This window comes from Rhipicephalus sanguineus, chromosome 1 (genome assembly GCF_013339695.2).
Source record: "Rhipicephalus sanguineus isolate Rsan-2018 chromosome 1, BIME_Rsan_1.4, whole genome shotgun sequence".
NCBI classification, from domain to species: domain Eukaryota; kingdom Metazoa; phylum Arthropoda; class Arachnida; order Ixodida; family Ixodidae; genus Rhipicephalus; species Rhipicephalus sanguineus.
This window is the reverse complement of record NC_051176.1, coordinates 118,468,130-118,481,050: the sequence shown is the minus strand read 5'-3', so window position 1 is coordinate 118,481,050 and position 12,921 is coordinate 118,468,130. Positions and strand designations below refer to the sequence as shown.

General features: G+C 44.0%; 1 protein-coding gene across 1 annotated transcript in view; it reads right to left on the bottom strand.

Moving 5' to 3' along the window:
- The window catches only part of LOC119396734 (sushi, von Willebrand factor type A, EGF and pentraxin domain-containing protein 1), a 229,425-nt gene extending 216,749 nt beyond the window's left edge, over nt 1-12,676 (bottom strand). The window contains exons 1-2 of the mRNA XM_037664045.2: nt 12,525-12,676; nt 5,306-5,396 (exon numbers count right to left, since the gene is read on the bottom strand). Coding sequence (XP_037519973.1) covers nt 5,306-5,396; nt 12,525-12,621 — 188 coding nt within the window. The 5' untranslated portion in view covers nt 12,622-12,676. The remainder of the gene's footprint in view (nt 1-5,305; nt 5,397-12,524) is intronic.
- Between the last annotated feature and the right edge of the window lie 245 nt (nt 12,677-12,921).

The window sequence follows — 12,921 nt, the reverse complement described above, 5'->3', positions numbered from 1 at the left end:
AGTGGCGCCAAAATACGTTAAATGCTCTTTGAGATGTTTTACGTCACGAATTACAAAGTTCGGCGCGAAATTTAAAAATGAAACATTGAACTTGGTTTTCTCCTCTAATAATAAACCTATGGTGGTGAAATAAACAACACAAGAGTTCTCCCAGCACACTTTATCAATCTAAACCTGTTCATTGTTTCTCTTTAGTGTCCCTTTAAGAAAGTGGGACAAGGGTAAAACACGTTCTTCAGAGGGGCGGAAGTAACTGTACCACGTATTCCTACCAACTAGCACAAACCAGTATTCATTTCAAAGTCATAGTATTTATTTTCTCACAAGAAAAATACGAATTTTTTTAGTTGGCTTAATTCTTTGTGTCAAGGGAGTAAGCACGATCTCAGAAGCAGCACGTCATTGAGTGTACTCTCTGATGTGCGAGACCGCTGTTCTGATAAAAAGATCGCCAGGCCTGCTTGAAACACGCAGCAAGTCACAGCAAAAGCTAGAAGAGCGGACTTTGTAGAGCCCGTTGTTATCTCTTGGGGCAACTAATACAAGTAAACATGCAACGTACCCACTACGTCATATATCGTCGCAATTTTTTTGAAGTAGCGAAGTTCCCACTATGACATTTTTCTTCATTCTTCAGAGAATCGCGGTACCCGCTACACATCTATAAGGCATTATCTGTACTTTGTGCTGTGGCTGATAATGAAGAATTATGGCTGAGCACTTTGCAGTGGGTGGGAAGGAGTGTTGCGGAATGGGCGCCTCCATTCGATTCCAATTCCATTCCGGGGAATTAGAACTTGCCGCAATTCCATTCCTTTCAATTCCTCGGAATGAAAAAAATTTAGCCCATTGGCACTCAGGGAATGGCCTGGCAGTCCGATTCCATTCCTGTAATTCCTCAACGTAGGAAAGGCATCTTGATAGTTTTATCGAGTTAAGAATGAACGCCCCATAAATCTGATGTCACCAAATGCATTAAGAACTGCAAAAGTACGCAAAACCCGTTGCCAAGGTCGAGTAATAGTAGCTTCGTGACATATATCGTGCAGTACAACCACCCTACTAATTCCCATAGGGGCAGTTCTCCCGCTACCGATAGTATTTGCGTGGTCAACATGTTTGAACGAATGGTGGTGTTTCAATATTGTTTAAGCTTAAATCTGTTAATGCTAAAATGACGACATAGCGTATTTTTATGCTGACAAAAGCGCCTTTGCATCGAATACGGAACACTGGGCCGCACTGCCCGTCAGCACTCACGCTTGTCAAGCGCGCCTCGCAAGCATGGATGGGGTGAGGAGAACTTTCTGTGTTCGCCTGTGCGCAGGTATGCAATGTCTTCCTTGTCGCAAAGGTTATTTACGTGTGTCAGGTACTAAATTGCTCGTGAGATAAAGATCAGGCTGTGCATAGAGTATTCGCCACTTTCGGGTGGGGGTATCAATGGGAACCAACGCACAGGGGTAATTTGTTTCTCCCTTCGGTATCTGCTGGGATAATGCATTTGTTTTTACACTAACTTATGCCTCCGTTTGTAGTAGGCGCGTTGCTTATAAATGTACCGTGCTTGTAATCAACTAAGCCATTTTAAAAATACTGCTTTGGTGTTAACTTGCGAGGCTCTGACTTACTAACTTTTGAAGCTTGAAAAACAGCACGTAGACGAAAACGTCCTCTATTTTCGGAAAAAGACGTAATTCCATTCCCATTCCATTCTTCCCAGCGTTGTCCACATTCCATTGCGGGGTCGCGAAAATGTTGAAGATTCCGGAGTCATTCCATTTCCGGAGTGGTAACTCCGCAACACTGGTGGGAAGCATTAAACCACACACTCTTTGCGCTATTAGCATTGTGTGATGACTGGTTGTTATTTTACTCTTCTGCCACCCCTATATTACATATGTTAACGCGATTCCTTGCCTGACATGACGCCTGTGTAGAGTATTTTTGCGATGGAGTTATAAGCACCAGCGTGACACTGTGGTGGAAGACCCGACTGCCACGCAGAGGGCGCGGATCCTAGAAATTTGTTTCTCATTTAATTTTTTCTTATACCACGCGATAGCGGTCACGTACACCGGCGGCTGCGGACAACTATGGAGCCGAAATCGGCGGTTGTGATCTGATAACAGCTTTCGCTGTAACAAACTTCAGCGCCGACAATGCCCTCTCCACTTTGGCCTGCTTGAGAGGCGCGCAAGTCCACTTGCGTTAATATGAACATCTCTGGTTGCCACTGTTCTCGTTTTTCGCACAATTTCAACATATCTTTGCTTTGGATTTCCTGTATGAGGTACGCGCTAATACTATACCCTGAGATATGCTCACATTGCATGAGCTCAGTTGTTCCGGATTGCGAAATTTTCTCGTGAACCGAAAAACGATTGAAAAAATTTTGGTTTCACTCCGGAACGAAATAATAAATAACGTTTCGGTTACGTTTTCGTTCCGGTCAAAAATATCGTTTTTTTTTTCGTTTTTCGTTTTCGGTTTTCGTTCCGTTCCGACACTCTGATTTCAACGCACTCGCGTTCACACATCACCTCAATATTTATTGATCATAGACGTGAATTGGGGGTGCCATGACCTCCCCCCGCAAACTCTTTCACGGGAAGTTCTTGAGAAAAATACCTTGTGTGAGTCGGGTATTTCATAAAAATGTCCTTACTGGATTACAACCACTGATAACTCGCATTTGAAGGTATAAGATCAAAAGGCGTATCGTAGAGCACCGATTACGTGAGATATTGGCATTAAAGAGAATTGACGTCAAGATCCAAAAAAGCTAGTTTTACGCTCACGGACTCATGAGTCGACTCACTCAGGCACACTCAGACTCAAGTCAAGGCGTGAGTCGGAGTCTGAGTGAGTCCGGCTGAGTAATATGTTGGTGAGTTTGAGTCCGAGTGAGTCCAGCTGAGAAAAAGTTTAGTGAGCCTGAGTCCGAGTGAGTCCGGTTGAGGAAAATTTTGGTGGGTCTGAGTTCGAGTGAGCCTTCAAAGCAGAATATGTTTCTTGAGTGAGTCTGAGTGAGCTCCAACTTTCTTGTCGACCTATGTGTGTGACCCTTCCAAAACCGCAAACTGTGATCTAAAAACTGTAACGCATTACCTTGGGGCGCAGCTCATGCGTGAACTATAAGCCCTTTCCATACGGTTTAAAAAGGTTCACCACTAGGTCCACCCTGTTCCGGTATGCCACTGTACTATTTTCACTTAATATCATAAATAAAAACGTCCATGTATCTAAATACTTTTTAACTTTGTTACTTAAAGTTCGCTCAAGGCATTGGTCAACGTTAGCAAGAAAAATGTTGCATAAAATTGGGGCCACGCACGACCCAATGCGGATTCCCTTATCTTGCAAAAATTGTCCCTCGTTAAAATATATAAAAGTGTTGTTGATATAAACGTCTAAAAGGGTTCAGAAATTATCTACCATGAGTTATCCGGCGTTTTGAAAGGGAATTACAGCGTTTTCTTTTATGCAAGTTCTGGCGGCGTTAAAGAGGTGTCCATGGGGTACGGAATCAAATAAATCTTCTACATCAATAGAAAACGCTTTGCCCGAGCACTCGTTTTCTTGAAGGAATTTTACCACATCTTCAGAATTTCGAGTATAGAAAGGGTCCTTTAACTGAAGGCTGGAAATTGTACGTAAAAGGAACTGACTAACATTTTGCTGCCAAGTGCCTCGCTCACTTACGGTCGTCCTAAACGGCACTGGCGGTTTGTGCGTTTTAGCACTGAAAAAGACAGTCAATGTGTTACCTTTACTTTCCTTTATTTGTTTAGCTAGTCTTTCGAGATTCAACCTTTTGCAAAGTTTCGCCACGTTAGCTTTTGCTTTTGACAGGCTCGTCTTGATGGGAGCGGTTAACGGAGCATGCGCAAAATCTAAAGAAGGTAGACGGTGCCCATCTTTCGTCCCACTGCCGAAAATGCACGTGTGAGCCCATATTTTGTGAGGCCAAGATTCTAGGTAGACGCCGGAACAAATCAGCCCGTGAACTCTGGGAGGCGTACCACATAAAGAAAATAGGAAATGACTGTGTCAGCGACACCACGTCAATCTGCCTGTATAAGAGCGATATTAGGTTTTTTGATGTCACATATTCTTAGCCTGATAAGTGGTGTGGTCTTGTTATGCGCTAGGTACGTCTGCGCATCACTGTGCTATATATTTCATTGCATCCTTTGCAATAAACCAGTTGTTAGTAGCGCCTGTCCTGTCTTCTCTCGTGTGTTCGTCTTAGCGCAAAAATCAAGATGTTATGCACTCACCAACTCGCCTAACGACAAGTTCTTATTAAATAAAAATTGACATTTGCTTAGAATCCGCTCTCTACTTATGATATATTTGACACACAGCGACAGTACATTTGATCCCCAACGATCATGTGGTTTATCTTCTATTCCAATCTATAGCTTGATTTTGTGTGCTAAATCTTAAAAAAATACACGTCTCTTGCTTTACATAGCTTTATGTGACCATTGGCAGCGCAATGCAATGCGATATCGATTACGTAATGAGCTCCTCATTTGTCTTAATTGTCCGAAGTATTGATGATTTAATTAAAGCTTCATTTACACATTCCACTTGTCTCAGATGTACAAGCCAGCCAAATGAAGAGTAACTGCCATGCTAAACGACAATTTACTATTCATTTGCGACGCTTATAGAATGGAAGTATGTGTGCTCCATAACTGTCTTTTTCATGCAATTAAGAAGATACATAGAAACAGAACATTACAGTTTAGCAGGACAGACTGTTGGGCTATTTGGTCTTTTATTAATGACGATGTTGATTTAGCGCAAACGAAACAGATGCAAAAAACAAACTTCAGCGCAATAAAAGTTACGGCCTCAGTGGTATTGTGAACAATCGTTAAGAACTCGGAAGCAATATTTTTTTTTGTACCTTGTTTGGGCAGTAATGTAATGTGGTCCTGTACAGCGGGTTCGGGGCCAGAGACCGCATTTTCTTAACATGCTTTTGACTGGCAACCCGGTTAACCTCATTTTGTTCTCGTAACGATGCCCAGATGTTCTCGTTTGAGTTCCCGGATAACTGCTCTGGCTTTTGGCTCAAGGTGACATGTAGATCGCCGACAATGGGACAAAAAAGCATTTCATGCTTAAAAGACGAGGCCGATAAGGACAGGCGCCTGTCTTTGTCTGCCTTTTTCTGCCTGTTGTGCTTGCGCTAATTCAACATGCGAGTACATCAATACATACGTCATGTCTTTATTCCAAGTGGACAAGAAAAGAAAAAAAACTGGCAACTAAGTTGAGGCCTACTTACGTGATCGGCGTGTCCACAGGGAATTTGTCTTGATACTCGTTTCCTTGATGCACTCTGTAGTGTATGTACAGATCTTGTGACTCTGAACACACTGCGCAGGAGGGAAAAAAGGGATTAGCGGGTCAGACGCACTATCGAAGCAGGAATATTCAGTTGATTGTTTATCTGCACTCTAAATGCGGTATAGCGTTTACGGAGGTGCGCTTTTCACATTTGAAAGTAACATTCATAATGGAACGTTCGGATAGAGATATCATTCTTGTAGTTGTGATGTCTTGATTGTTTTCGAACATGACTGAAATCAAAGTTACATAAACAATCTATAAGTAACATCGGTGCACGGTCGAATGTTACTTTTATGGGGTTGCTTAGAATGTGTTATTACAGCGTCATGTTACGTTTACGAGACCGGGAGCTGTCCTCGAAGTAAAGAAAATTTAACCTGTTGACCTCGAAGGAGCAGCGTTACTGATACATCTCGGACGAGGTGCATGCCGGGAAGGGTTACAGGTAGCAGCTCGTGGAGCAGTGCATTGTGCGACATTTTCGTTCGTCGCCGTCACTAGTTTCGTGTCTTACGCACTTTCTTCGGCACACACACGCATGCGTCAAAGCCACGTACAAAGCTCTTCGCGGTAATCTCAAAAAGACATATTTCGACGGCAAACTTTACACAGACTTGTGACATATGTGAAGCGTGGTAACCGGGAAGATCCGTTAACAATTCGAGAATTCGAGGTTACAGCGCATAGCCAACAACAGCCAGCCCAAGCATACATTAGTCATCATTTGTGGAACACTAGACATGCCCTGCGACCGCTGGTACTATGCTAGTAAACTATACTGCCATCGGGATCGTCCCATATTTTCGGCGAAAGATACAGATTTCGCCCTCAGAGAATGTGGGTGGAAGAGGTCAAGGAAGTAAGTGCATTCAATAAACGTGCGCTTCCAGTTTCACCCATGTGCTGAGGAACTAAGAGTACCTTATTGAAACTGCAGGCAGAAGACTCGGCACGAGGCGAACGCAGCTTGGCAGCTGTAGAGAGACTCAAGTGCAATGCTTCCACTTTTCATCCTGGTATCCGCGGCGTAGCTTGCGTAATGCCTCTTTGAATAAAAAAAATATGTCCAACGGACACTTTCAAACCACGTTCTCTTAGCACAGCGGCCCTATACAGTACGTTCGCTAGACCACGTTCACAAGCTAGGAATTCCACATACGCATATAACGCCCTAACCAATTTCATTCGTGGAAGTCTTTGACACGGATCTTTGGGGCTCTTAGCACGTGTGTCGCATCACGTAGAAACATTTTACTGATAAAAGTGACAACGCATACTCTTCCAGATGACGATATAGATTGTATTTGTTCCACGCATGGCGAAAACGCCAATGCAATCGCACCGGAGTTCCCTGGAAGTCACACATGTTGAACTCCACTAAACGCGCACTCGGGCAAATGACCAAGCCGCGAGTGCAACACATTTCTCCTTCGTTCATCTCGCTACATATAACCATCGCAGTGCCTCTGTTTCAGTATACTGACAGGTTCTTGCCTAGGACTACTTTAACGCCTATGTAGGTCGAATAGAGCAAAGCGCGAAGTGCCGAGGCATGCTGGTTTGTGAACGCGCTTTATGAAGACAAGGACCTAGTGAGGCACAGAGAAAACCACAAACGAAACGGAAGGGCTTCCGTTCGTGGTTTTCTGTGTGCCTCGCTGTGTCCTTCCCTTCATCAAGCGCGTTCAAACGCCAGCAGGCTTTTCCAACTAGACCAAGAAACAGCACTCCTGAAGTACCGATTCAGCTCACATCGATAGGCCCACTCAACAGGGGGATGCGAGGGGGAGGCGGTAACACCAAGTGAAATACAAGAAGTGGCCCCCTTTTCAGGTTGTTGACGGGAAAAATTTTGCGTTGGCTGCTTGGCTACTTTTTGTCTACTTTTCAGATGCCTGACCTATCGTAAAAATTGAATAGAAACATGTGTAGCTCATATTATGGAGTAACTTTAGCAAATATTTGGGCCACTGAACTTTTCAAGCATCTGCGTCATGATCGCCAATCGCGGGCTCTTCCATTTCACGCAAAGAATACAAAAGTTCTTATGTAGGCAGCTCCAGGTTCAGTGGCAGCTGCGATGTTTAAACGTGGAAGGGATCAGCGTGTGTAGAACAATTTTACATTTCTGGGCGAAGATGCACAACTACAAATATTCGTTCGGCAGAAACCCTATATGGAACATCTTGCAGAGCGAGCAAAGCTGCTTGTCCTGCCGAGGTCAAACGCAGACGCCAAGCGAGTTTTCTCAGTGATAACCTCCACCAAAACCGGCTTTAGGCACAGAATATCTGATGAATATCTCGCTTCTAGGGATAAAGTTCGGACATCGACTGATGAAGTTTACCAGCTTCAGCCTTCATATTCCTCCAGAAATGATTGCTAAAATGAACTCAAACATTTAGACCTGAACTGCAACTGTGATGCCAATTGTGTGATAGTTTTTTGTGAGGGATAAATATTTAGTTATATGACATGCTAATCAACGCGCTGTTTGCTGCAATCATCTATACGCGTGCCATAATGTTTTTTTTTTCTTTGACATTTAGTTGCGATAACTTCCTTACGGTAGTACAATATAGCAGATACAACGTTTCTCCATTATGTGGCTCCTTTTTTTTTGCTATATTTCGCCCTCTGGCCAAAGTAGACTACTTTTTTGGCTAGTTTTCGCGATTTTATGGCTACTTTTCACATATGCGACCTGGCAACCCTGTGACTCCGTACCAGTGTTCGAGGGAGAGTTCTCTTCAGACATAGAGTTAATATACTGACTCTAGAGGAAAAGCTCCCCATAGGGCCCATTCATTGAAACCTATAACCGCATGGGTTCCGCCATGATGGAACAAAACGATCGTTGCCAGCGTTGCCAGACCCTGAGACGCTCGCTATATTTGACGGTAGTAATCAGTTTTAATCTACCAACCTAAGCCAGCTACGCGCTGTTCAGAGAACATCAGCTGTGTTTTGATGCGTGAAGCCGTGTGTTAGTGTACGGTTGTCTGTGCAGCTGGTCCGGTTGATAACAGTTAAAATTTCCACCTGTTTGTGCATGGTTTTTACTAGGCACTCCCTACCAAAGTTTCTCCGTTCGCTGGCACAAAGGTCACTCGACAGATTCGACGCTCGAAGCAAAGTCCGTAGGCCGTGGTCGCTCGCTGATTCTACTTGCAATGGCGAGACACCTGTATCCACGTTCTTTTTCAGCTCATTGCTGCCGTACTTCAGCGCAGAGAGCCGTAAAGGAGAAAAATGTCGATTGCAGCATGCGGCGGCGAATGTGTGTGAGACATCACTCGAAAGCTTCAATCGAAACTCAAGTTACACGGCCCACGAAGCTTTATCGCCGTTAAAAAGTCTAAAAAAAATCGGTTGCGACTAGTTCGTACATAACTTTCAGGGCTTGTCTCATCCCTTCTTTGCCGTCCGTCCTGGTTTGCACTGATGCACTGAAGTTTCCAGCTCGAAAGAAAAAAAGGGCTGTCACATGAAGTCGAGTGGTATGCGGCGACAGAAAACGCACACAACGGGACACTATGACAACTACGAGATACACGTCGCGAACGAAGTTTCAGGGGCTTTAACACGACGCGCAAACCGGCGCAATCGGCCGCAAGCACACACTCGCGTACTCGCGAGTGTTGATATGGTTGTGCCATCTAGTTAACCAGCCTGCAAACGCTCCTTTTCGCGCGCAGTAAATTGCATAAATAGCCGTCGTATTCTTTCGTAGAAGTATTCAAAATAAACACAAAACAATATCCGCAAGTTTTTAATTGTGCAAATGCTTCTTTAGGATTGATATGTGATGGCAAGAATGAGTACGTTCCAAGATGTCAGCGTTCTTGTGGTTATAGGTCTCGCGGCCCAGCTTTTCCTCTAGAGTCAGTATATTAACTCTACGAGAACGCCACCAAGTTTGTTGTCAGCTCTACCTGCAAGACGAACCTGCCCATCGAGGAAATTCCATTTTGTTCTTTGCGTAGTTATGCCGAACTACAATGACAGAAAGGAAGTGACACTTTTATAACTGCAGTGGACGTGACACACTTGCTGTGGTCGTGCCCGGGTCTAGAGCAAGCACGCCTTCGCCACCTTAGAGCAACCGGTAATCGTGCCGGTCGCCATGTGGACTTACAAGGGTGGACTTACAAGGACTATTCCACCGATCCTTGTGACTTCATGCACGAATTCAACTCGTTTGTGTACCTGTGACGCGCCTCTCGTGATATCATGTAAATAAATTATGCCGAAGCAGTCTTTCGAATAATAAAAAAAAAAAAACGGACAAGAGCATACAGATAACTATAGCAGGAGACTTCAATGTGGGCTTATGACTTGTTCAAAACGCCTGATTCAATGAGGCCATGAAGGAGGCGTTTGGCATGGAACGAGCCTTCCCCGTCTATACTCACTCACGTCGAGGACCACAGTTAGGGCACTCTAAAACACGCCTTCGTCATAGGCTGGCCTTAAAGTCCCCCTTCATTGGAGGGGAGGCCCTCATAAGGCGGTAACGCAAACACACACACACACATAAGCATATATATATATATATATATATATATATATATATATATATATATATATATATATATATATATATATATATATATATATATTATCGAAAAACCGACGCTGCTGCGGCCTCAGCGGCTCTGCAACGTGCAGGTCGTAGGTAGTAATTGGAACGCGGTTTGAGCTAGTATACCGAGGAATAAACGCAGGATTTCTAGATATATTGGTCAAGATCCGCTTTCGCGGTCGTATTATCGAATTTTGGGCAAAAATGTGATGGAAACGCATGGAAATGCATTTTTTTCCGAGGGGTGTTGGCAGGGAATAAAAACAAAAACATATTAGGCCGAAAAAAGTATTATGCGTAATCGTATCAACGAGATTCCACTGTGTGTGTGTATGTATATATATATATATATATATATATATATATATATATATATATATATATATATATATATATATGCAATAGATTAAGCGTTAAGAGAGGTGTTTGCAATTATCACAGTGCAGTGAAGCCAACTGTCTCTAGAACTGAACAAATGCTTATGAATACTATAAAAATGTACGTGTTATTCCGGATGTATTTCGGGCATTTATTGAACGCGCAAATCCAATCAATCAATAAATGAAATTATTTCGGGAACAATTTTTCAAAAATAACTCGGGATGCAAAGGCTTAAAGGAGTACTGACACGATTTTGAGACATCGCAATAGGGGCATTTTTTTGTTTCCTCGGTATGCAGCGTCAACGCTGTCGACACACCGGAGTCGGAGAACACGTATAAAATATTTTAATATGACTTTAAACTTTCGTCGCTGAGCATCTGCAAGCCAGCCCCATTGCAATGGACATTACCTCAACGAGTCAAGACAGTTCCCCCGAGTTGCGAGTTCTGCGTCCTGCATGCAGCCTAAATCGTAGAAATCACTGTCAGGGTCACTGGACGACAATTCACTCATCGTTGGTTATGTGCACCACGAGCAGATGACGGATTTGCCGCTAATACGTCGCAAGTTTCTGCACACCCGTGACGTCACACTGCTATAAAACGTCACTGAGAAGCCGCCCCCTCGATATCGAAACCGAAAGTGCCTTTTTAAGGTAGCGGTAATTAAGATATATACGATGCATTCCCAGGCACCACAATACTCGTTTTAGGTTTCTCGACACCAGTATTTTTATTTAGAGCAACAATCCGAAAATTTTTTAAAATTCGTGTCAGTACTCCTTTAAAGATAGGTGAGCTCAAAGTAAATAACATTAGTTGACTCACTGGATTGAGAACCTCAGGCATGGCAATGCTATATTTTGTTTTCACTACTACTTGTCTAAAAAAAGGAGGCGAAATACATGCGTCTTACAGCAGACCTGTAGTGCCCAACTAAAGAATGAGAATTGAGTGATAAGCTAAAGAGACTAAGGTGAATCATTACTGATTCACGAGCAGGCAGCTTCACGCTCGGGTGCCTCGTGAAACAGTATGCCGTGCCAAGAAGCTTTGTCGAACAGGGTGGTGACTCGTGGTTTCAGGAGGCGTTGCCCGTGGTGTTCAGTGTCTTGGTGAATCGCATTCAGCAGTACGACGATACCTGTTTTCTTCTGTTTTGCTGGCGCCCATCAACCAAATAATCGCGATTAAATTATTTTTCGGAAAATTGCAGAGTATAATTTCCCCGCACAAACCACTACTGCCAAAAAAATCAACTCCGGCACTTGTCAAACGGGTGCCGCATTGCCACAGTTGGACTGCCGAGGGGGGCCGAGCCCTTCCATAAAAAATGGAGGGGGGGGGGGGCAGCCCCCCCGTCCCGGGCCCACCCTGACTTTAAGCCCTGGTCATAAGTGTTTATCAATTACTTGAGAACCTGTCAAGTACTTGTCATACTTCTCGATCTACGGTCAATGCATGCGTGATAGCGGACAGTACCATAGCGTCAGATGCAGAATCGGCAAGTAAAAAAAAAAATGATCAGCATTTCATCATCAATATGTGTCATGGTCTTGAAGTAGTGGTCGGGTGGCTACGTCGCTTGGACGCTAATCGCATTAACGTTGCCAGTTATTGTGAAGTGAATTTGACGCTTTTACTGTTGTTGTCAGCGCAGTACTAGCGTGCACACCATTTAAAATATTATTGAGAACGTGTACTGTTTACCGGGCTGTATAAATAAATTGATGACAGCGATAACTTCTTACTTTGTGCGAGTAGCAGGCCCGCACTGATGCACCTTCATAACATTACGCCATTATTTATGCTTAAAAAAACATGAATGCGTACATGCTAAGTCTAATCATTTTTTTTTTTTTTTTAGTGCGCGAGGATACGACAAGCGAAAGCAGAAGCCACGGCCACACTGTCGCACGTTAACGTCTCAGATGAAAGCTTCGCATTAGTTAAATTATACACGTGTGCAGCCGTTTACGGCGCAAAGAAAATGACGTCCACAGCGGCGTAAACGAATACTCGCGGTTAATTGAAAGTTCTGCTAGTTGGTTTTGACTTGAATACGTTTTACCAGCGAGAATAAGACAGGGGCGAAGAAGGTCATATGTGCATCTTTCTTCGTCCCTGCCTTATTCGCGCTGGTTAAACGTGTGTAAGAATACTCTATGCAAGAGAAAATCACTTACATATTTGATCTTCTTCATTCTTTTCACCTTGTTCAAGGAAACTGCCCGATCCAATGCAAAACCCGGCGGCCAGGCTTACGAATAATGCGAGTATCATCCTTACGCGTAAGCCCTGCAGCTTCCACAGGGACCGCAAGCCAAGTCGCAAGTGCCAGACGTGTTCGAGTCTCGCCTTGCTTCCCGAGCACGGGGAATATATCAGGCAGAGAAACTCAACTCCTCTCCTGGCGCAAAGATAAAGTATGACCGCCGAGCGGCAATACCGCCTCAGCTCTCGTTTCGGAGTGCACGTTGGTTCCGCTTTTGGTGCTACAACGACTCGAGCGTACGACTGCCCGGTCGCATCTGTTAAGACGCGGAACATTGTGAAATAGCGTGCAATCCGTCTTATAAACGT